Here is a 25,794-nt window from a genome sequence, read left to right as displayed (position 1 = left end):
AGACATCTTGGTGCAAATTGAATTAGTTGCATTCATTGGTAATGCACCATGTATTTAAAGTACATCTTGTATATTTTTTCCATGACCTGTGCTATGCCAAGTCTTCACATTTCTACCCCAAACAACAATCACAGTAAGCATACCAGGGTGTTCGCCAAACCCTTTATCAAAGAACAGCAGAGCTCCTACTGCATTGTAAATGAATCCTATTCTTCTCTTCCCCCTCCCACATGCACATGAGCACATGGTAATCCCACATCTTATGCATAAATGAAAACTGTGTACTGTATACTGAAACCCTTGGAGCCACCCAACATCTAGCGGGTGACAGCATCCCCATCACTCCCAGAGCCAAGCAGGCCTTGCCCATCAAACAAACAGAGCACTTAAAAGCTCCTTTTGCACCAGGTAACCCAAGCAGACCCGGCTCAAAAACAGTTTAAAGCTCTCTGCCTTATGGGGGGCAAGCGGGGGGGGGGGGAGGGGAGTAATGCAGTACCATGAAGACCAGAAAACTGAAGCTCAACTCCAACAAGACACAGGTTGCACAAGTAACATCATTCCTAGTGTATGAGAGCTGGTGTTCAACCAGTTCTGGATAGAGTTGCATTCCCCGTTTGCAGTTTGTGAGAGGTCCTTAATGCAGCTCTGTCACCGGCAGCACAATTGTTTCAGTGGCACAGAAATCCGATGGGCAGCAATTCAACTGATGGATCAACTGCACAGCTGAGTTTCCTGTCATAGTATCCTGCAGGAAAGCTGATGGGATGGAGCCCTGAATAGGATTGTTCCTGCTAGGAGCGAGGGGTTGTCGGTCTTACTTCTCACTTTTGCCTTATTACACAGCCATAGAACTCAAGCCAGTATTGTCATGCATCATAATAAGTCAGATATTATTTCACAAAGTCAGTCTGAAAAGTTTGTGAATGTATTCATGTTTATTTTTAATATCGCTATTTGTAACATAATAATTCAAAACAGCGTGGATGGTGTATTTTATATGAATGTAAGGTCTATGCAAGATTACCAAAGGAAAATGGTTATTCAGGGCTATCCTAAATAGACAGGACTTAAAATAACAGATTTTAAAATAATGTCACATTTTAGGATAGTTGTGCCCATTTGCTTAGAGGCACTCTTGTTAGTCCAAAGGCAAGGAAAGGCTTTATAATCTGAGTGCAGTGAACCTGCCAGTTTGTTGTTGTTTAGTCGTGTCCGACTCTTCGTGACCCCATGGACCAGAGCACGCCAGGCACTCCTGTCTTCCACTGCCTCCCGCAGTTTGGTCAAACTCATGCTGGTAGCTTCAAGAACACTATCCAACCATTTCGTCCTCTGTCGTCCCCTTCTCCTTGTGCCCTCCATCTTTCCCAACACCAGGGTCTTTTCCTAGGAGTCTTCTCTTCTCATGAGGTGGCCAAAGTATTGGAGCCTCAGCTTCACGATCTGTCCTTCCAGTGAGTAATCAGCGCTGATTTCCTTAAGAATGGAGAGGTTTGATCTTCTTGCAGTCCATGGGACTCTCAAGAGTCTCCTCCAGCACCATAACTCAAAAGCATACATTCTTCAGCAATCAGCCTTCTTTATGGTCCAGCTCTCACTTCCATGCATCACTACTGGGAAAACCATAGCTTTTACTATACGGACCTTTGTTGGCAAGGTGATGTCTCTACTTTTTAAGATGCTGTCTAGGTTTGCCATTGCCTTTCTCCCAAGGAGCAGGCATCTTTTAATTTCGTGGCTGCTGTCACCATCTGCAGTGATCATGGGGCCCAAGAAAGTAAAATCTCTCACTGCCTCCATTTCTTCCCCTTCTATTTGCCAGGAGTTGATGGGAACAGTGGCCATGATCTTCGTTTTTTTGATGTTGAGCTTCAGACCATATTTTGCGCTCTCCTCTTTCACCCTCAATAAAAGGTTCTTTAATTCCTCCTCACTTTCTGCCATCAAGGTTGTGTCATCTGCATATCTGAGGTTGTTGATATTTCTTCCGGCGATCTTAATTCCAGCTTGGGATTCATCCAGCCCAGCCTTTCGCATGATGAATTCTGCATGTAAGTTAAATAAGCAGGGAGACAAAATACAGCCTTTTCGTACTCCTTTCCCAATTTTGAACCAATCAGTTGTTCCATATCCAGTTCTAACTGTAGCTTCTTGTCCCACATAGAGATTTCTCAGGAGACAGATGAGGTGATCAGGCACTCCCATTTCTTTAAGAACTTGCCATAGTTTGCTGTGGTCGACACCGTCAAAGGCTTTTGCACAGTCAATGAAGCAGAAGTAGATGTCTTTCTGGAACTCTCTAGTTTTCTCCATAATCCAGCGCATGTTTGCAATTTGGTCTCTGGTTCCTCTGCCTCTTCTAAATCCAGTTTGTACTTCTGGGAGTTCTCGGTCCACATACTGCTTGAGCCTTCCTTGTAGAATTTTAAGCTTAACCTGCCAGTTTAAGGCTGTGTAATTCAATGAATATTTGCAAGGAAGATTGTGCTTAATAAGAAAAATGTAAGAACTTTGGGCTGAAGGAGCAGCATGAAGTTTTGGCCAGCACCCTTTGAGCTACTAGGCTGGCTTTCTAATTAGACAGAGCAACTATCTTTAGTAGCTATTTCCCTGCAGAACATGTGTGAATAGGTTGTATGATTGAGAGCTCTTGAATAAGTGAAATAAACCATTCTTTGAAAACTGGTACCAATGGCTTAACCTCTGTGCCTTCCTCCAATCCTAGGTTGCGTTCATGACTTTATCCAGGATCCACAAGGCAGCCACCAATTTCTACCTGCAAGATCTGAATAATGAAACATCATTTCTTTTTCTTGTTTTTAAGTAGTCAACTAATCTTAAAGAAATCTGTCATAAGATGCTGTCATAAAACAGGATTCAGCAACTCATTGTGTTGGGGACTCTTAATCTCAATGTTCCGCCCTAAAAAAAGATTAATGCTAACCTCTATATCGTTTGATATGACTGATTAGTTCAGATATCAGCAGGGGAGAATGCATTCTACAATAACTGCATATTTAGTACAGAAATTGACCCACCATTCTGAATTTCCAAGTTTTAGCTGAAAACAAACTGATTTTATTAAAGCTGCACCATCCTATGCATGTTTACTCAAAAGTAAGCTATTTCTCCTGAGAAATCTCTATGTGGGACAAGAAGCTACAGTTAGAACTGGTTATGGAACAACTGATTGGTTCAAAATTGGGAAAGGAGCAAGAGAAGGCTGTATATTGTCTCCCTGCTTATTTAACTTATATGCAGAATTCATCATGCGAAAGGCTGGGCTGGACGAATCCCAAGCCGGAATTAAGATTGCCGGAAGAAATATCAACAACCTCAGATATGCAGATGACACAACCTTGATGGCAGAAAGTGAGGAGGAATTAAAGAACCTTTTAATGAGGGTGAAAGAGGAGAGCGCAAAATATGGTCTGAAGCTCAACATCAAAAAAACGAAGATCATGGCCACTGTTCCCATCAACTCCTGGCAAATAGAAGGGGAAGAAATGGAGGCGGTGAGAGATTTTATTTCTTTTATTTCTTATTTTATTCCATGATCACTGCAGTCACGAAATTAAAAGACCCCTGCTTCTTGGGAGAAAAGCAATGACAAACCTAGACAGCATCTTAAAAAGCAGAGACATCACCTTGCCAACAAAGGTCCGTATAGTAAAAGCTATGGTTTTCCCAGTAGTGATGTATGGAAGTGAGAGCTGGACCATAAAGAAGGCTGATCGCTGAAGAATGGATGCTTTTGAATTATGGTGCTGGAGGAGACTCTTGAGAGTCCCATGGACTGCAAGAAGATCAAACCTCTCCATTCTTAAGGAAATCAGCGCTGGAAGGAAAGATTGTGAAGCTGAGGCTCCAAGACTTTGGTCACCTCATGAGAAGAGAAGACTCCTTGGAAAAGACCCTGATGTTGGGAAAGATGGAGGGCACAAGGAGAAGGGGACGACAGAGGACGAGATGGTTGGACAGTGTTTTTGAAGCTACCAGCATGAGTTTGACCAAATTGCAGAAGGCAATGGAAGACAGGAGTGCCTGGCGTGCTCTGGTCCAGGGGTTACGAAGAGTCACACACAACTAAATGACGACAACAAAACTATGCTGTGTTCAGTTGGGTTACTGCTAGGTAAACATACTTAGGACTGCAGCCTAAGTCATTTGCAGAAGCATGCACACAAACTACTTTTCTTAACCAGCTAAGATTTTTCTTGGGGGGAGGGGGTAAAAACGCATGTTACAAATATGAGTAAGTGACAAGCAGGGAGGATAAAAATAAATGATTTCTTAAAAACATCAATTTTTTAAATTTTAAATTGGATTTTTTTTTTAAAAGAAAAATGCTTTTGGAGAAAAAATCTTTCCAAATATTGTTTTCTGTTTAAATTACATAATAGTCCAAAGGCTATTCATCACGAAATAAGGGTTTGTTTTTAATTATGTAGCCTGAGGCTTTATATGCAATGTTTAAATTTTTTGGTAAATGAATTCCATTAATCTATTCATAATGTCATACTCTTCCAGAGGTTTCTGTAAGATTATTTGGGGCAGTTTTTCTAACAAGAAGATATTATCACAGATGCTTGTTTTTGCAGTTCTCAAAAGTGTGAATTTGTGTCTTCACAGGAAAAATGTTATAAAATAAACATACAGCGTTGAGGAAGAAACCTTAATCCATTGTTCCTTTGCAAATTTATACACACAGAATCAACCCCTTACCTCTTCAATGAATAGATTGTTTGGAGTGGAATAGATCTGCACAAGTAGCTAAGTGTGAAGCAGTAAAGATGGAAGTGCAACCTTGTAAGCAGAATACTCCACAAGTCTTGGAATCTTTGTGTAATAATTGTGTAAGTCAGTTGCATATCTGTGCAATTCAGACTTGAGGCAAGTGCGGAAGGCACTTCAGGGCTGGCAACCTCTTCCCAATCCCACTGGGTTCCAACAACTGCACTAACACTTAACTGTACAGAATAGGCACCTGAACGTAGAAGCAAATCCCAAAGGGGGTGGTGGGGGTGGTGGAAATAGTAACTTGGCGAGACCTTGAAGTGCTTGCCAGTCAACTAATAAAGAGTTCACACCAGTTCCAGGCCCTTCTTCCCAGGGCTCGCCTGACATCATCCAAACAAGAAAGTCTCTAACCACATCAGTTAACAAACATGGATACATATGCTATAATGTTATTGTTTTAGTTAAATAAATTGTTTAAATTGTTATTAAGAAAATGATTATTTATTTATTTTTCTCCTTCCAATAAAGTACAGCAGAAAAGTTGTCCAAATATAAACAGTTAACTTATTACACCTCACAATAATTTCATAATTATCGGTCTACGTATTTCTAATAGTATAACTGAATCAGCTATTTTTTATATAACTGTAAAAACTACTCTAAAAAGTTATTATTCCAAAAATGAAACCTTCATCTGGTTGTAAATATTAAGATTATACCAGCAAGAATGAGTCTTTCTGTTAAAAATATGATTTAAATCAAGTATTACTGACTATTGATTTAAATCGTCATCTAATTTAAATCAAATCAAATCCACCCTGGCGACAAGTATCTAACAAAATAATTTGTTCTTTAAAAGATTACCTTGGTTGAAAGAACTTTGAATGTACTTTGTTCTGGAACTATGGAATGAAGAAAATGAAGCTTTAAGTTGTAGTCTTCCTCTGACGAAAGCCTCACGAATACATCTAGCTGTTAATAATACGAAACATAATCAGTAGTAAACACATGGAAAAGGCCTCCTAGTGTTTCTGTCATTTCCCAGGAAATGAAGGCAAAGACCTTTCATTGGGAACATCTAATCTGTGTCGAGTATAAGAGAGGAATTTCAAACAGCAATTTATATTGAATTATTCAACAGATAATTCAAAGTGTGCTAGAACATAAACAGAAGATTAATGTTCTTAGTCATCAAGTAGGTACTCAGAAAGCCTGTTATGTCAGTTTGATGTGCATTCTTTAGGTAAAGAATTGCATTAACTGTAGAAAGTTACCAAAAGCCATAAATAATTAAATGGACAAAAGACACACAGCTTCTTCTTTTGCTTTATACTTCACACATTTCCATACCCAGCAAGATGTGTGAATATAAAGCAGCAACTCACTGAATTTTTGATTCTATTGTCTAAAATATGTAAATGATAAAACAAGAATACTTGCAATATAATTAACCAAACCTGGGGTCCCAATAATTAAAGTTAGGATTTAGTGAACAGCACGACAGAACAATACAGAGAATACAGTGGTACCTCGCAAGACGAATGCCTCGCAAGACGGAAAACTCGCAAAACGAAAGGGTTTTTGGTTTTTTGAGTTGCTTCGCAAGACAATTTTCCCTATGGGCTTGCTTCGCAAGACGGAAACGTCTTGCAAGTTTGTTTCCTTTTTCTTAAAACCGTTAATACAGTTGCGACTTGACTTCGAGGAACAACTCATAGCCTTTTTTGGTAGCCTTTTTTGAGGTTTTTGAAGACTTTGGTGATTTTTGAAGCTTTTCCAAAACTTTTCCGACACCGTGCTTCGCAAGACGAAAAAAACCGCAAGACGAAAAAACTTGCGGAACAAATTAATTTCGTCTTGCGAGGCACCACTGTATAAATATTAGATAATACCTGCACCAACATTTCCCAAAGCCTCACTTTTCCCCATCCAAGCATAAAGCTGATGATTTTATCTTGGGCTGCAATAAGCACACACTCTCTTGGAAGTTACACTGAACTCAAAGAAATGACTTTGAAAAGAACTACATTTATAACCTAAGGGTGCCTTGATTTCAGTTTGAATTTTATGCATATCTTACCTCTTTTTCTGAAAACTGTATGTTTACATCATCCTTCTTTGCGTTTTTGATCATAATAGTTACAATTACATGAGATTCTGTTTGGTACCAGTCATGCCTTTAAAAAAAACACCAGTATTTTAGTTTATGTGAATATCCCACTGTTGTATCCTGATTGCTTCCCAAGACTTTCCCAACTCTTTCCCTCTGAACAAGGGCCCATGTGAACTATGCCAAACATTTAGTTAAAGGTAGGTAGCCGTGTTGGTCTGCCGTAGTCGGGGGGGGGGGGGGATTCCTTTCAGTAGCACCTTAGAGACCAACTAAGTTTGTTATTGGTATGAGCTTTCATGTGCATGCGCACTTCTTCAGATACTATTCAGATTCGTGTGCATGCACACAAAAGCTCATACCAATAACAAACTTAGTTGGTCTCTAACGTGCTACTGGAAGGAATTTTTTAATTTTTTATTTTGTTATGTCAAACATGAATGTCAATGATGATCCTTGGCAGAAAATGGATCATCCAGGAATTTAGCATGGATCCTCCTAAAGCAATGATCCAAGCCTTTTGGAGTGGAATTGCATGCTCATTTTCAAGAATGGAGGATTGATCAGTCCCCATAATTATCAGTATATTAAGTGGAAGATGCAGCTCCTTTCTAACCAAAGAGCATCAAGTTCATTAATTCTTCAAGTTGACATGAAAGCAACCAAGTGCATTACCTTTAAGTAAGCTCCCACAATAGATGGTCTCAGCAAGTTTCAAAGACTATTTGATGAGAGCCTTAGAACAGATTCCAGAAGAAAATGCACAGCTGGAAGAAGAGTATCAACAAGGGTGTCCCACATGCCCTTAAAGTAGTGCTGTGCAATGCTAGGTTAATGATTCATAAGACCAGTGCCACTGATTGTGTATGGAGGAATTGACCTGGTTGGACATGGTAGCTGGCTCTGTTCTTGCTGCTGCTTGTCGACCAGGTTTCTCTTATCGCACTATCTAAAATCTTCCATTTGTGGACAAGGTGATTGAGCGGGTGGTCGCAGAAGAACTCCAGGCACGCCTGGAGGATGTGGACCTTTTGGACCAATTGCAATCAACACATCATGGGACTGAAACCGCCCTGGTTGCACTGGCTGATGACTTCCAGTGGGACAGGGCCAGGGCCAGAGATGAAAGCTGTTTCCTAGTTCTGCTGGATCTCTCAGCAGCTTTTGATACTGACCATGGTATCCTCCTGGATCTTCTAGGAGGTCTGGGAGTTTGGGGCACTGCTATGCAGTGAACCCACTCATTCCTCCTCGGCCATGTCCATAAAGTACTGTTGGGGGAGGTGAGTGTTCAGATCCCTGGACTTGAGGGGAGCCTCAGGGCTCTGACTCCTCTTCCATGCTTTTTAACATCTATAGGAAACTGCTAGGAGTGGCAATAGGGGGTTTGGGCTGGGTGTTCACCAGATGAAACCCAGCTGTACCTCACATTTAAATTGAAACAAGTGAAGGCAGTGGATGTCTTGTGTGAGTGTGTGGAGGCGGTTGTGGGGTAGATGGCAGTCAAGAGATTGAGGTGGAATCCCAACAAGACATAAGTACTGGTTCTGGGAGACAAGGAGCAGGGAGGTGTGGGGAATTCCCTAGTCGTGAGTGGGGTAAATATGCCCATAAAGAATCAAGTGTGCAGCCTGGGAGTCATTTTGCACTCACAGCTGTCCATGAAGGCACAGATCAATTCTGTGTCCACGGCAGCAGTCTACCAGCTCCAGCTGGTACACTGGCTGAGACCCTACCTGCTTGCACACTGTGTCACCAGAGTGGTAATGCTCTGGGTATCTCCTGCTTGGACTACTGTAATGCACTCTATGTGGGCTACCTTTGAAGGTGACTTGGAAATTACAACTAATCCAGTATGCGGCTGCCAGACTGGGAGCTGCCCCTGGGACCATGTAATACCCGTCTTAAAATATCTACATTGGCTCCCAGTTCGCCTCAGAGTACAATTGGAAGTGTTGGTGCTGGCCTTTAAAGCCCTAAATGGCCTTGGTCCAGAATACCCAAAGGAGTGTCTTCACCCCCATCCTTCAAGCCAGACACTGAGACACTCCAAGGGCCTTCTGGCGGTTCCCTCCCTGAGAGGGAATCAGGCAGAGGGCCTTCTTAGTAGTCAAGCCCCCCCATGTGGAATGCCCTCCCATTAGATGTCAAGGAAATAAACAATTATTTGACTTTTTGAAGACATTTGAAGGCAGTCCTGTATATGGAAGTTTTTAATGTTTGATGTTTTACTGTGGTTTTATAATTTGTTTGGAAGCTGTTCAGAATGTCTGGAGCAGCTCAGTCAGATAGGCGGCATATAATATATTGTTGTTGTTGTTGTTGTTGTTGTTGTTGTTGTTGTTGTTATTTGGATGCTTGCTGGAGGAAATGCTTGAAATGTGAGGAAGCAGGACATCCCCACCCCAGATCTCCAGAACACTACCCTGGTCTGCCACCTGCCTTTCCGGGTACTGGGGCACTGGCTCTGTATCTACCCCAGCGGTAGAAAACCTAGCATGCCACTCATGGATGCAGTATCTTGCTGTTGTGGAAGTTTGTAGGAATAACAGAAAAATCGCAATTGAAATAGAGGTAGTAAAGCAGATCACTAGCTCCTGGCCATGATTATGTAATGAGTGGGAATGCAAGCTGTGCAAATTTGCAAATTATTTTGTCAGGGTGGATGTCAGTTTATGTTGTTTGTGGGACCCATAAGCCTACCGGATGTTATTTCTGGGTTGATTCTGGAGAGATCAGTGGAGGAAAGGTTATATGCAAAATGACCAGAGGAGCTTCCTCTTGCCCTTCTGAGCTCTCCACCTCCCCCACGCAGCTACATTTTTTGGCCACTATGTGGCTAATACATTTTAAGAAGTTGAGTGCACAGATTCCCCTCTGGCTGGGATTTGCAATCCTATTAGGAAACCACAAGGTGGTAGAAAGGAAGGAAAAGTGTAGCTTGCCAGAGCTTGTGGACTGGATGCTGACCATGCAGAAGCTGTTGAGTCTGGTGTGGTCAGGGTGTGCATCTGCCAAACCAAACCCATCAAGATTATTTTTTTTGGGGGGGGGGACTATGGATGGATATTGTTTCAGGAACCTCTGGTTTGCCAATGGCTTTAACGCCTTGGAATCTGCTCTCTTCTGTCTGGATGCAGAGTAGTCAAGTATTGGTTTTATTTTTTGAGGGAAGTTCTCTCTGGAATGATGTTGAGTCACAAGAGTTAATTATACCTATCTGCTTTCTAACGCTGAACAAGAACAGAATGCACAATGCACAGGGCTCCAGGCCAGATACTAAGGGATTCTTCAGCAAATAAGTTAATTTGGAAAAACAGGAAACCATTAAAATCCTGGTCCTAGATGCCTATATTCTTACGTGCCACCTGACAGTAGAGCAGAGTTTGTCCAGTAGGCTGTCTGGAATAATTATTTTCCAGAAATCATAGCTCAACTTTTTCACTTTACATTAATCAAATAATTCAATTTCAAGGAGTCCAACACAGAAAGCAAAAAGATTCTTTTAGCCATTCTCTTAGCCCCAACCCCTCATTTATAAAGAGGGAATACTAATACATACCCTCCAACATTTCTCCACTGAAAATAGGGATGTCCCCTTCGATAAGGATCATTTTACTATATATACCCCACACATCTTACTGGGATGCCCCAGCCACTCTGGGCAGCTTCCAACATATATTAAAACGTAATAAAACATTAAACATAAAAACACTTCCCTATACCAGATTGCCTTCAAACTGCTTGGGGGGTCAGATAATTCCATACCCTCCAACTTTTCTCCAATGAAAACAGGGATGCCCTAAGGAAATGTGGGACATTCCAGGATCAAATCAGAAACCAGGACAGCTTCTCTAAATCAGGGATGTCCCTGAAAAATAGGGACACTTAGGGGATCTGCTAATACTAGCTAACTACTGTACATGGTAGCTATAAAGGACCCCTGACAGTTAAGTCCAGTCACGAACGACTCTTGGGTTGCAGTGCTCATCTCGCTTTACTGGCCGAGGGAGTCGACGTTTGTCCGCAGACAGTTTTTCTGGGTCATGTGGCCAGCATGACTGGGTCATGTGGCCAGGCGAAACCAGAACAGCTCATGGAAACGCCTTTTACCTTCCCACTGAAGCGGTAGCTATTTATCTACTTGCATTTTGATGTGCTTTCGAACTGCTAGGTTGGCAGGAAGTGAGACCGAGCAATGGGAGCTCACCCCATCGCGGGGATTTTAAACGCCAACCTTCCGATCGGCAAGTCCCAGGCTCAGTGGTTTAGACCATAGTGCTACCTGTATGGTAGCTATAAAGATGATTAATTATTGCACAGTGTCATCAGTGCATATGGCAATGTACTGAGCTGCAAAGGCAAAATCTCTGCCGGCAGTAGCTTACAATCTGAGATGAACAAAATGACAAAAACAAGACAGGAAGGGAGGAAAAGCAGAATTCAGGCAAACCCAGCTATATGCTTGGCTAGCTGGAACTGAAGATTAAGGGGATAAATATGACAGAGCCCACGTGGAATGAATGGGTTCTCAGGAAACTGAGAGTTTATACCTTATGTTCAGGGAGGGGCTTCCAAACATGGGGAAAACAAGTGCAAATGGGCAGTAATTTAAGGGAGTTCAAGACCACAGGCGGTAAAGTTGGCTGTGTAGTGTTCATAGGCAGGATTACAGCGAGAAACGAAGGTCAAATTACAAAATTATTCAGAGTGTACCATACGTTCTAATGAAATTATGATTATGTCTACATTGCATTTCAGGATATAATTAATACCAAGACAGCTAACAAGCAACATTCAATTATGTATTTTAAGAACACAAAACACAATAGTGACAAATTAAAAAAACACCATCAGGTTGCTACTCATAGGGCAGCTGATGGTATATCACTCTGAGGGGCAGGGTACAAGAGTTCTGCTGGAGCCTGCCCCTGCTCCGGGGTGGCCTTTACCTGCCTCCCTCCCTCTCCTGGAACCCTTTCCACTGGACAGGTTATAGTAGATCACCTGGAGTGGTTTGGCTGAGGAAAGTCCCACTGGTTCTGGCTTTCTTTTGAGGCCTTTCTTAGGAAAATTATTCTGTAAATACTAAGTACTGTTATAGAGAATGTTAAAAAAGAACTCCATCTTACTTGATCTTAGGTGGTTTTGACTGATGTTGCAAAATCTGATTGTCATCCTTTACAATGAAAAGATATTGATAAATTAGAATAATCTAGCAGTTTTTAAGCCAAGCATCATAATATTTTCACGTTACAAGAGTGCTTTTTAGTAGCTATCTGTGGTCTCTTGTGCATGAAATGGACTTCAATACAAGAACCACATGAAAATATACACATGCAAAAAGAAAGTTTAGGCACATTTTACACATATATGTCATATTTCCGCAACTCCTGTACCCATGAAACCAGTGGGTGGGTGTATGACTAGAAAAACATGCACGTACATATAATTTTACAGATAATAAATCATTTTCTGATTACTCAAGGGGACTCAAAACTATAAGGACACAGAACCATAAGATTAAAACCATATTATAGCTAAAAGCACTTCAGAACTTTAAATATAAGCAGAAGAAAAACACAGCAGACAGAATGTGCAAGATTTTTAAACGGAAAGCTGTTGAGCACAAGGTGTTGGCAAGGACAGCATAGGGAAATGTTTAAATGAGGAATCTCAGGGTGGAACATAGTGTGCTGTGTTAGCTTATGTGGTCAAGAACAGCAAAGCAAGAAACTGTGTGAGAGGTTATGACCAAGGAGCAGACAAAGATCAAGGGAGCCAGCTGGAAAGAACTGAATTGAGATAGAAACCATCCAAGGCCATGGTCACAGAGATACAAGCTACGGGAAGAAGAGAAAGACCTAGCAGAGAGGAACTAACTCACAGGAGAGAACTAACTAACTAACAGGAGAGAAGCAAGAAAGGCCTGGTCCTAGACATGTGTAAATCTCTGTATGCACTGTATATTCTTCTGTGTGTTTCTTGTTCTTTACATTTAAAATTCTGATAAATTACATTTAAAAATTATCTGAGATTTTCTGATCTATTAGCACTTGGTTCAGAGGGTGGGAAGACTAGTGGACACTGAATAGTAGGAATCCTGTTGGAAAGTGTTTGGGTCACATTATAAAATGCCTCATCAGCATCAACATAAAATCCTTACAAAGGTTGCCATACAACTTGGAGAAGTGTTATGCTCTAGAAACCAAGTATACAAATTAGAGGAACCTTACCACCTTATTCTGCAATCCAGCTGCAAGGCAAAAAAAAAAAAAAAATCTTTATTTTGAAAACATGTTTCTTAAAATATATATCAATTAGCCACAAAGAAAGCATGCTGGTATCAAAGCTATTTAGTAGTTTTGCTCCAGGTTATTTTACAGAATGAGTCAGTTTAACACTAGACACATTTAGATTGCAAACCCTAACTAGGGAGTGAGTGGGACTTACTTCCAAGGAAACATGAACAAGCTTCCATACCAAGTGTGAAAAGTTTCTGGCAACAGTAATGTACCATTCAAGCAGCAGCAACACACACACAGAGATCTAAGGCAGTTATGGTGGGCTTCCAAGCTGGAGGCCTACTTAGGCCCATCTGACTCTGAAATTGGCATGTGAGGCTGTTTCGAGCAAACTATGCCACCTGCCAGTTACCTGACATCACCTTGGGTGGGGGCATATATAAAATCTGCAAGAACTTTAGAACATTGGACTGTTTTGTTAAACAGCCTACATAAGCAAATCCTTTCCACTCTTAAGACTCCTTATTTTGAATCTGTTGGTTCCTTCAAAAACTTTATATAACTAGATGCTGGAAATGAACCACTTTGGGCACAGGTCATTGTGGAAAGTCCAATCAATCAATCAATCAATCAATTGAAAGAAAACAGCTAAACCTAGAATGAACCACTCATACCACACAATGGAATTACTCACTTGTATTAAACTGTTAGACACCTGCTCTCATTGACCACAAACTGGAAATCAGCAACATTGTTTATTGTTTATAAATTTATTAAAAATGCAAATAAGAAATCAATAAAAAACTACCATACTCATCTGAACACTGGCACTGTAGTACAATATAACACTGATTTATCATTTGCTTGACTCAGGCAGTTAAAATGTTGCATCCCAAACTGCAGAAAAGCAGAAAGTATGCAGCGACTGAAGTGTTAGGGACATGGGTGGCGCTGTGGTCTAAACCACTGAGCCTTTTGGGCTTGCTGATTGGAAGGTCAACAGTTCAAATCCCAGCAACAGGGTGAGCTCCCGTTGCTCCGTCCCAGCTCCTGCTAACCTACCAGTTCAAAAGCACGTCAAAGTGCAAGTAGATAAATAGGTACCACTGTGGCAGGAAGGTAAACACAGTTTCTGTGTGCTCTGGCTTCCGTCACGTTGCACCAGAAGCAGTTTAGTCCTGCTGGCCACATGACCCGGAAATCCGTCTGTGGACAAACGCCGGCTCCCTCAGCCTGAAAGCGAGATGAGCGCCACACCCCACAGTTGCTTTTGACTGGACTTAACCGTCCAGGGGTCCTTTACCTTTGCTGTTGTTGTTAGTCTTTATGTCTTCCTCCAGCTCACTAAAGGGAATGTTCTGTCAATTCTTTTATCGTATTGGCCTACCATAAAGGGCTACAGTAAGGATTAATGAGCTGATGTGAGGTTTCAGAACCTATGAAATGTGTTACAGAAATGCCAAATATTATGAAGTACTTGAAGTTCAAATGGTTGCAGTTAACTCACAAATTCCATTCTGAATCACTATTTCACTTCTGTGTCTACTACGTGGTTTAAAATAATTAGCCAAATAAAGGAGAACAACATTAGGCACTTCTAGCACTCTTTAAACGTGGGGGGGGGGGGCCTGAATTTTTGCCTGTAGAATTTTGAACTGAAGTTCTCCTTGTAGGAATCATAAAACTGCTTGAAGAGAATATTTTGTCTGTCAAATAAGTAGAAAATGACTGCTCTTTCGACTCTTACTTGGCTACCTTGCTTTACTTTCTACCTTAAGGAGTTTGAGAAGGGTTTTATTTCTCAAAGAGGAAAATATTATCTCCATATTCTCACTGGGATGTGCAGAAGCAGTCAATTCAAAGTTATATATCTTTCATATTTCCCATCGCATTTAAACTAAGCTTTGAAATGTGTACAAGATCTATGTGTGCTCTGTCCCTAGCTTCTTAAAACAGAACACCCCTTAATTACTGCATTTAGGTATAGGTTTCTTTATTCTCCATTCAAAATACAAGGGAAGAATAATAAAATCAAAGCAAATATTCAGTAATTTCAGTGTCTATGACAGAAATGTGTACATTTAAGAAGTAGCCCAAAAGCCAATTAATAAAATACCATACGTTTATAGAAGAAATTCTGGCAACTGTAAAGAACATTCTTGGACCCTGGAGTACCACTTCCAGTTTGTAATTTTTTACAAAATAATTTTTTTAGACTTCTCTGACCAGCAGCATCTCTCTTATTCTTTAGGCATCAGGCAAAGTGCATACTGTTCTTTCAGGCTTTTAGCTGTGTATAAGATATTTTAACGGACTTACATCACTGGTTTATACTTGTTTAGAAGTTGATCTGCTCTCTTTTCTTTTCTTTTTGATTTAATTGTATTGCATTTTTTTGTGCTATATTATTGTAAGCTACCTTGAGACCATTCTATGGCAGAAGCAAGATAGAAAGGTTGAAAATAAATTCAGTCTATAATTGCAATGTCTCTCTACCACACATTTTCTGAAAGTCACACCTTTTTGTATACGAACCACTTGCATGCTCACACACATACATGTTGCCACCCTAATCATAAATATGAATATATTTATGTATTTGTAAGTTATTTGGAAAAACAAGTGTTGCACTAGATATCGTAACCCACTTGGCAGGTTCTACAAGGCCTCTCCTCCTCCCAGAGGGGAGGAGTTGTGAGTGGGAGCAGCTTCCCGCAGCGGCAGGGAGGCGTATCCAGCTCCCTGCTTCTGATTGCCTCTGCTGCTGCGGCCAAGCCTTTCAGTCGGCCAAAAGGGCTGGCTGGTGGGTGGGGTTAGCTGCATTTAAGCAGCCACGGCAGCTCTCTGACCCCAGTCAGTTCCTGCTTGCATCGGATCTCCCTCCCTCCCTCTTTGGTCAGCTTCCTTTGCGTATTGACCTTGCTATGGACTTCGGTTGGACTGGTAGGACTTTTTTTATCCATTTGGCTATTTGGCACCAGCCTCTTGGTTTTCTCGTCTACCTCGTAGCAACTCATCACAACTTTCTGGTATTGGTGGTTAGGCATTGGAATAGGTGTGCTGTGTTGGAGGATTGGGTATGGGCCATCATCTACCCCTCCTCTTTGGGGTATTCTATTAAAGGAATCCGGCGGTCGTGGATCCTGTCCGATGCCCTGCTGGTGGCTAGGGCCATGGCACAACCCCCGGTGACATCATGGGGAAGCTTCCAGTTGTATTTGCATCAACAAGCTTCTCCCACTGGTTGTTAACCCTGAAATGACTCCCTGCTGAGAGGGGTGGAGTCATGTGTTGATGTTTTATCCAGTGCCTAAGGCAATACTACTCACATGCTGTAACCAATAAAGTTGTGGCCTAATTTTTCCCATTAACCTAAAATAATGTGTTTTTGTGTCTTATTATAATCCTACGCAGGTGGCGGGTCCTCGACTCACAACTAGGTTTGCTGATGGTTGTTCCCCAATAAATCCTCTTCACAGGGAAACTTGTGCAGTGTAAATCCTGATTCTACTTGGAATATATCACACAGATTTTGGGGCAGGCAGGGTCAAAAGCATTAAAAATTCAGTGAAGAGTATTTACCAGGGTATAGATGAAAACACGAAAAAGGCTCCATTAGGATGGCACATCTGAGGTTTCCCATCCCATAAGAATGCATATAAGTAAAGCATTGCTTACCATTGATGGCTTCCTCACATCTTTGAATCCAAATAGTAAAAGCTGTGTCAGTACCTAGCAGATGAAACACACAATAGTCTACTGCAGTATGACATCTACTATAAGATTTGATAAGCTGTTATGCTGTGGTGACAACTGTCTACATAGCAAACACAGGCTCTTGCTAGAATCTGAGATTCCCAGCCTTTCTAGCTTTTACTGAAGAAGACAAAGGGAGCAAACTTATAGCAATATCTGCCAGGAGGAGCAGAGCTAGGATCTAGCGGAAATCTAGTTGTGCTGGGAGGTTCCCAGGGCAGCTGGGCCCAGGGGATCTTAAGTCCTGAAAAAAGGGTGTTCCAGGAATGGGGCAGGCTTGAGCTGGATCCTAAGACCATTGAGCTCAGTCAAGTGGCCTGGCAAACTGCCATAAGTTCAGCTGGCAAGAAGGGTGATGTAACTCAAAAGGCTTTTTTTCTCTCTGCCATGCTTAGGCAGTAATTTCTTGAACAGAGTCTGGATCTGATGCACCTTATGCATATGCCACGGCTCACGGCTGCTTCACACTGGCTCCCTGTATTGCTCCTTAAGTGGCAAAAAGTGTGGCTCTCAGTCACACACAAGTAACCTACCCGTTACTTATCCGCAGTTAACTTTGAGATATTGTATTCAACTCTGGATTACAGAAAAACTTTTTTGATTACAAAATGCCATTATAGAAGGATAGCATAGTAACATAGCTGCACCTGTACCAACTATTTATTTAAAAAGCATTCAATATTGAACCAATTGACAAAGGCACTCAATGTTGTCCCAGCTTTCAATGCTACTTAAATAGTTTGGTGATCAGATTTCATTTAAGTCCAAAAAGAATACATCTATCATGGAGGGTATGCAAACTGGATGTCATCTACACTCTAGCAAACTATGGTTGGTTAATTTTAATTATGGTTAGTGAAAACAAGCCAACTTTAAACCATAGTTTATAAAGGTGGCTTGTTTTCCTTAACGTTAGTTAAGATTAAGCTTCTGATCTCCTCTTCACAGTTACAGGGGAGGGAAGAGTATCGCATGAAGGATCACCTAGGTTTGTTATTGGGATGCCTAACTACAATATGATTCACTGTAATGATGGTGTTGTGATCTTGGCTGTTAGTCCTGGAAGACCTGCTCTGTCTGGCGCGTGTTTTTCACCTGGCCTGGGAGGGTGAGACCCTGACTGACCCCACCTACAAAAACTGAAGCTGCTGAACAGACTCCTGGGCTGTTGTATCATTGGGGGGGGGGGTTGCTGTTACCAATATTATTTTTTTGCATCTTTAATTTAGAGCTTTTCAATGCATTATTTGTGATAACTACTTTGATTATGTTTGTAATTATGTGATTTTTAAGATGTTGTCAGCCACTTTGAGCATGGTTTAAACTATGAGGTGGCATATCAGTTTGAACGTTCATACTTACTATCCAGTTGTTGTCCTTCCCTGAAAGACTTCAGTGCAGAATCATAGTCTTTCATATGGTATTCACCTACCCTGATGTACACGTAAGAGGAGAAAATGCCAATATTTGTTAAGCAGGATCTACCAACATTATAAAATTCAGTAATTGATTGACAATTCACTCCTATTAATGCAGAGGAACAGTCAAACCTTATAAACATTTCAATTATTTAATAATTAAAAGAATCCTTAGTTTTACTTGGTCTGTGACTTGCAATCAAGAATCTTGAATAAACTTGTATTAAATTGCTCCGGAAATCATAAATAGGTCCAGGTAAATATTGTAAATATTAGCCAAAAGTACTATTTTGAGAATAGAATACACTTCCAATTTTGTAAAGCAAGGCCCCAGTTCTTTCCAACCCCCCTACCCATTGCACCCACATTCCACACCATTCCCAAGGAACAACTTCTCAGGAAGCCACAATGGTGGGGGGGGGTGTGGCAAAAATCGGGGGGAGGGCAACTTGTGTGAATGCCAGTAATTCTCCCCATACAAAAGCACCTTTGCAAGAAAGTCAACAAGATCTTCACAAAATTGGGAAACTAAAAACACCTGCATACGATTCATAAAATAAACACTCACCCTTGTCTGAGAAAGGCTACAGCATTACTGGCATCAAGTGATAGTGACTTCTTTGCATCTGCAATGGCATCTACAAAAAAAGGTTATTAAATTTCTAAGTATTGCATTATTTCACTCACTATTAAACCACACTAATTCTGTCTTTCCTCAATACTTCACACAGGTTTCCTCATACTAGAATAGTCAGTTAATGGGTGGCAACTACATATATTAGAAATAAAATATAAACAAGCTATTCTAGGAAGAAGGCAAAACCTGCATCTAAAGTTTTCTGAATCTTATTTAGATTAGTAGTATCAGTTTCAAATATTGAGCTGTTATGACAAACAAGTACAGTACATAATAAATCAGCTAGAAAAGATAAGATATACAACAGTAGTAGTGGTAGTAGTAGTAGTACTAGTAGTAGTCGTAGTATTTATATTCCACCCATCTGGCTGGGTTGCCCCAGACACTCTGGACGGCTTCCAAAAATTATAAAAGCACAATAAAACTTCAAAAATTAAAAACTTCCCTATACAGGGTTGCCATCAGATGGCTTCTAAAAGCCAAGTAACTGTTTATTTCCTTGACATTTGACGGGAGGGCATTCCACAGGGTGGGCTTGACTACTGAGAAGGCCCTCTTCCTAGTTCCCTGTAACCTCACTTCTTGCAGTGAAGGAACAACCAGAAGACCCTCAGAGCTGGACCTCATTATTTGGGCTGGATGATGGGGGTGGAGATACTTCAGGCATACAGGGCTGAGGCCATTTAGGGCTTTAAGGTCAGCACCAACATTGTGAATTGTGCTCAGAAACGTACTGGGAGCCAGTATTGATCCTTTAGGGCCAGTGTTATGGTCCCAGTGGCTGCTCCCAGTCACCAGCCTGGTAACTACATTCTGGATTAGTTGTAGTTTCCATGTCACCTTCAAAGGTAGCCCCATGTAGAGCACAGTAGTTCAAGCAGGAGATACACAGAGCATTACCACTCTGGCGAGACAGCCTGCGGGCAGGAAGAGTCTCAGCTGGTGTACCAGTCAGAGCTGGTAGACAGCCGCCCTGGACACAGAATTGACCCATGCCTCCATGGACAGCTGTGAGTCCAAAATGACTCCCAGGCTGTGCACCTGGTCCTTCAGGACCAGGGAATCCCCCACACCTGCTTGCTCTGTCTCCCAGAACCACTAATTCCATCCACTGGCTGCCATCCACTCCGTAACCACCTCCAGATATCCACACAAGAAGTTCACTGTCTTCACTGGTTCTGATTTAAACAAGAGGTTGAGCTTGGTATAGTCTGCATACTGGTGAACACAAGAATGGGCCTTTTCTGCAGTGGCTCCCCATTTGTGGAATGCTGTCCTCAGGGAGCTTCGTCTGGTGCCCTCATTATACACCTTTAGATGCCAGGTGAAAACTCTTTAACCAGGCCTTTGGTTGATTGACACCCAATCTGCTTTTAAAATGTGTTGGAGAAGGGGGATTATTGGGTTGTTCTTATTTTTATTTTTATTATGTCTTTCATGTTTCTATATTGTGATTTTATGTTGTGAACCGCCCTACCTGTGGGTGTAGGGCAGTATGCAAATTTTAATATTAATAAAAAATAAAAAGCGCAGATGGCTGCCACCCACGTAGTTCCCCTATGCCATGCCTAATCAACAGTAAAAGAACACAGACAATACAATGGGCAGATCCAACCACTTCCTCCCCATCTCTCGCCCAGTGATTCTTTATCACACCCGCTAGAGGCTCTCACCATGAGTGGGTCAGGTGGCTGTGGCCTGCATCCAACCCTCGACACACAACTGGTTTCCCCCCTGTGCTGAGATCATCCCTGGTTTACACAACGGGGGCTTACCCTATCCACCACAATTAAATTCTCATTGTTCAGGACACATGAAGAGTTACAGCTGAACTGACCTTCTTGATGACAAGCCCAAATCTGCTCCAGAAGTTAGAGGACCAGAATGGCATGTAAGCCATAGGGGACCGGAAAGGTGCCCAAAACTGGAGAAACACCATTGATATTGTGAGGGTAGAAATGCCTTCTGCTTGCTTATTACCCAGTTTGGATCCAACCAACGGAATTGATTTTGAAGTAACTATATCTAGCACAGAGGTGTGATGAGGTGAAAATATCAGGCAAAGACACAAAATGTGTGCATTCCAAGCAGTTATTTTGTGAAATACACAAGCAAAGCCTACTAATGTGCTGGCGGGGAAGGGGAGCAAAAAAGAAACGAAAGCCCTGCATTGCAAGGGGTTGCAATTCCTGCATTGCAAGGGGTTAGCTAAATGACCCTCAGGGACCCTTCCAACTCTGCAATACGGCAATTCTTTGACTGTATGAAATCAAATTTTAGACCATCATTAACTCTAAAAACATTTTAGCATTTTGGGATATAACAGCACCAAATAAAGAGATGTTACCATGGTAATTTTGTAGAAGAATGTGAGCAAAAGCTCGTTGACAGTAATTCTCTGCATCATCTGGCTTCTGTTCTAAAGCCGCTGTCAGCTTCTGCAAGTGCAAATGCAGAAATTTAACATGACATTTTCTACAAATCCTTGTGTAGCCCACAGTGAAATGTCTTGCCTGTCAAATCAAAGAGCATCAATTAGTACAATTTTGCTTTGAGAAGAATTACACCAGAAGCAAAATTCTCAAATTCAGAGGATAGGTGCCTATAAGTGAGATAAAAGCATCACAGTATACGCCAAGGAGTAAACAGCATTTTAGTCAAGAAACTGTATCTAGAATGAAGGGGGGGGACAGTAAAAATTATTTACTGAATGTATAATGTTGTGACATCTATTTATTACTGTGCAACTGTTCTGATTTCTCAGTATACACACAAATTTATCTTTACTATTCAAAGCTAACAGGGTAGACAACCAATTTCATACCCAATGCGACAGAAGATCAGTTTCACATCCAGTGTAACAGCACTGCTCTGAATGAAGTTGCACAGGCACAAGCAACTCCTTGGTGGTCAAAATTCACTTAGGAAGCTTCATGGAGAGGAGGGACATGCTTAATGGTTCATCCACCAACGCTTCCCCACAGGCAAATCTACTCCAGCCCCTTTCTGTTCCCCACCCGAGTCAGTTACTTAGTGCAAAACAGGGTGCTGCAGCAGTATTTCACCCCCCCCAAAAAAAGTATTGGTTTTCTCATATAATGCATAGACATTAACACAAAAGAAAAACATTACACTTGACACAACATAAAAACATAACAGCAATAAAAACGAAAAAATAAAAGAATTGTTTCTTCTTGTTTCCTGGTACATTTACAGTGGTACCTCAGGTTAAGAACTTAATTCATTCCGGAGGTCTGTTTTTAACCTGAAACTTTTCTTAACCTGAAGCACCACTTTAGTTAATGGGGCCTCCCGCTGCTGCCGCCGGAGCACGATTTCTGTTCTCATCCTGAAGCAAAGTTCTTAACCCGAGGTACTATTTCTGGGTTAGTGGAGTCTGTAACCTGAAGCGTATGTAACCCAAGGTACCACTGTACATTGCTATAAGACTTCCTTGACACCCTCCAATCTAAATTTCATTATATCACATATTTAGCAGTTTCCAATTTCATATTTATAACACCAATATCTTCTTTCAGTTACAAACTTCTTATCTTTCCTTCCTGTTCTGCAGCAGTATTTCAGATGAAGGGTGATATACAAATTTATTTAATAAATAAAATAATAATCTTCCTAAGTGTTCCCTGTTTTCCCATTATCTTGGATAGTGCAGGTTTAGTAACAAGAATTTGCTGAGAATCAAATAATTTTTTATTCTCAAGCTCAATTTTGTTTCATCTCTCACAGGTAAATGGTATAGGATGCCTGGACCCCACAAAGGCGACTGTGGGGTTGCGGTGCTCATCTTACTTTTCAGGCTAAGGGAGCCGTGGTTTGTCCACAAACAGGGTCATGTGACCAGCATGACTAAACCACTTCTGGTGCATGGAGGGCCATGACAAGTGCCAGAGCACATGGAAACATTGTTTCTCACAAAAAATGCATCTATGGAACAGCTAAAAATAATTGGGAATCTGATTTTTTAGCACTGCAGTGAAGCCAAGGAATTTTGTTCAAGTAGAAATGGCAAAAGGAGCATTTAAAGTTGGCATTTAAAAAGTTTAGGAACACAATTTTTGCCTAGAATTCTTAAGTACATAACTGCAGACAAGTTTGTTTCAATTGGAAAAGTCCTAGGGTAACATTTAAAGCCCCCCAGATGTTGGGAGGCTGTGAGCAGCTCTATAAACTGCTATGATACAAGGGTATAACCAACACAATGGACTCTGGAGCAATCAGGAATTTAAACATCATTAAAATACTGTTTAGGAGATAGTAGGATGGTGCATTCTAATGCCATTCAATGAGTGCTAGTGAGAAAATGGATTAAGTTTACGTTAGTAATGGCCCATAAAATTTCTCTGGCAATGTCATTTTTCCACTGAAACATTTTCAAAGTGATAATATATTGTGACATCAGTTTCTAGAAAACTAGAGGAACATACAAAATTTGTAAGGGGTCTGAAAGATGTGAGAATTAGTTGCAGTGACAGCAAAGGATCTAGAAACCTATATATGAGTTTTGGCTAATAAAAAGCTTAAATAAATCTGCAAGGACTAACAGTATCACATAGGTCACAAACTATACTTGAGATAATGCTAGGAAACTACAATTCTCAGAAAGGATTGCTATCTAGAGTATAATGAAATCCTTTGAGTGCCAAGAATAAGAGACAGGAGCAAAAGAAGGTGGACATAATATTCAAAGATAAGAGACAGATGGAGGAAGAATGTGGGGGCAAAAGAAAACGCTTATAAGCTGATTCATCTATTGCAGGCATGTCCAACCCATCGATCAGGGTGCAACTTAGTTGACTGTATCATTCATGTTGCGAGGGGGCCGCAATGCGGTATAAGGGGCAGGGGGGACTGAGATTTGTGTGAGGCTGGAGCTCGGGAAATGGTGGAGGCAGCAATGAGAAGCAGGCGGGCAAGGGAGCTGGGGAGTGGTCTGTGCTGTCTCTGACAGAAGGCGGGATCAGGACCAGCAACAGCATCAGCTGCTCGGTTCCCCTGGGTGGGGGATCAGGCAGGATTGGGATCCAACAGCTGCGTGGCTCTCTTTGACAGGGGTGGGGGATGGGGAGAGAGAGCTGCTTAAGGGGGTAGAGAGAAATTAAGAAAGGGCTGGCTTGGGGTGGGGATGGGGAGAGAAGCCGACTGGCTCCTCAGAAAGAGAACTTTTGCCTCCCTTTCCTTCCCCCCCAACTTAAACTCCCCCCTCCTTAGCAACCTCTTTCCACACACGCACCCTGCGCACACTCCTTGTCCCTTCAATGACAATGGGTAGATCACTGCCAGTTTATGATCCTGGGTAGTAGATCGCAGCCTATTTGAAGTTGGACGTGCCTGATCTTTTGTAGTTATAAAGCACATAATCAAAAAGCTCTCCAAGTCGAGTACAAATAAAATAGCAGCAAAAGCACAATTAAAATCCACAAACAAATTTGAGGTTTCAAAAAATATAACTGAGTGCTTGATGCCAGAAACGTGGGTGGAACTTTGCAGTCTTCAGATATACTAGGTGCTTGTGAAAAGATGTAAGTTATCAAGTGCTTGATGTTGGACATGTGGGCGATATAGTCTTCATACATATTTTGGTGGCTATGTATAGCTATAAGAAAAGTTTGGGTTATAACTGTCGCTATTTAGAGAATAGTGAGGTATTAACTTCCCAGCTGTCACCTTATTAGGCAAGTTGGATGGTGGATAATAAATGTAAAAGGTAAAGGGACCCCTGACCAATAGGTCCAGTCATGGCCAACTCTGGGGTTGCAGCGCTCATCTCACTTTATTGGCCGAGGGAGCCGGCGTACAGCTTCAGGGTCATGTGGCCAGCATGACTAAGCCGCTTCTGGCGAACCAGAGCAGTGCACGGAAACGCTGTTTACCTTCCCGCCGGAGCAGTACCTATTGATCTACTTGCACTTTGACGTGCTATCGAACTGCTAGGTGGGCAGGAGCAGGGACCGAGCAATGGGAGCTCACCCCGTCGCTGGGATTCGAACCGCCGACCTTCTGATCGGCAAGTCGTAGGCTCAGTGGTTTAACCCACAGATAATAAATGTAGTAGATGATAAATGGAGCAACATGATTCTAATATGTTGGGTTTTGCCTGGATTTTAGTGACATTGAAAAATAATAATAAATTATTACCCCTCAGAGAATTGTAACATGGAATTTGGCAGAGTCTTGGGGCCAGATTGCAGTAACTCGGCACAACAGCAGAAGTCAGCGCAAGGGCTCCTGTTCCTGCAAGAGGGCTTTCCCTGCCTCTCTCCATCCACCAAATCCATTCTAGAGTGTTGGGAGAACCCCCAGAACTGCACACAGGGGGAGAAGAAAGCAGGTTGTTTCATCTGGCAAGCACTGTTGAGTTCCTCCCTTGATATTTATGATCTCATTCTTTAAAATGCTTTTGGGGGGAGAGGTTACTTCCAAAAACTCATTGTAACAGTGGGAGTAGTTTTCATGGTATCTTTAGTATATTTTGGGGCTACTACCAGGTTTAGTGCCTTGCACATGTGTGCAATCATATGTCGTTTGGACGTGCCTAAAACAGGAGTTGCCTATACTAAAATAAGATTATTAGTTTAATGGGTTATTAGAATAACTGTGTCATTTAATATGATGCCCTTCTGAAGCTGCTCAAGGGAGTGGGAATTGGAAGTACAGTGGCACCACGCTTCAGGTTACAGACTCCGCTAACCCAGAAATAGTACCTTGGGTTAAGAACTTTGCTTCAGGATGAGAACAGAAATTGCGTGGTGGCAGCGCGGCACCCCATTAGCTAAAGTGGTGCCTCAGGTTAAGAACAGTTTCAGGTTAAGAACGGACCTCCAGAACAAATTAAGTTCTTAACCTGAGGTACCACTGTACTGTATT

The 25,794-nt window shown here is 41.7% G+C and overlaps 1 protein-coding gene across 2 annotated transcripts in view; it reads right to left on the bottom strand.

Moving 5' to 3' along the window:
• SUGT1 (SGT1 homolog, MIS12 kinetochore complex assembly cochaperone) overlaps positions 1 to 25,794 on the bottom strand; it is a 39,275-nt gene that overhangs the window by 12,107 nt on the left and 1,374 nt on the right. The window contains exons 3-10 of one of the 2 annotated variants that reach the window (XM_081012985.1): positions 21,257 to 21,347; positions 18,841 to 18,910; positions 18,217 to 18,287; positions 16,777 to 16,830; positions 13,090 to 13,109; positions 11,986 to 12,032; positions 6,824 to 6,920; positions 5,608 to 5,715 (exon numbers count right to left, since the gene is read on the bottom strand). In XM_081012985.1, coding sequence (XP_080869111.1) covers positions 5,608 to 5,715; positions 6,824 to 6,920; positions 11,986 to 12,032; positions 13,090 to 13,109; positions 16,777 to 16,830; positions 18,217 to 18,287; positions 18,841 to 18,910; positions 21,257 to 21,347 — 558 coding nt within the window. Of the gene's footprint in view, positions 1 to 5,607; positions 5,716 to 6,823; positions 6,921 to 11,985; positions 12,033 to 13,089; positions 13,110 to 16,776; positions 16,831 to 18,216; positions 18,288 to 18,840; positions 18,911 to 21,256; positions 21,423 to 25,794 lie in introns of both variants that reach the window. The other variant, XM_081012984.1, reaches the window with a different exon arrangement.

Source organism: Podarcis pityusensis (genome assembly GCF_964106645.2).
Source record: "Podarcis pityusensis genome assembly, chromosome: 7".
Lineage (NCBI taxonomy): Eukaryota > Metazoa > Chordata > Lepidosauria > Squamata > Lacertidae > Podarcis > Podarcis pityusensis.
The sequence above is the reverse complement of the archived record's forward strand: the minus strand, read 5'-3'. Positions and strand labels throughout refer to the sequence as shown.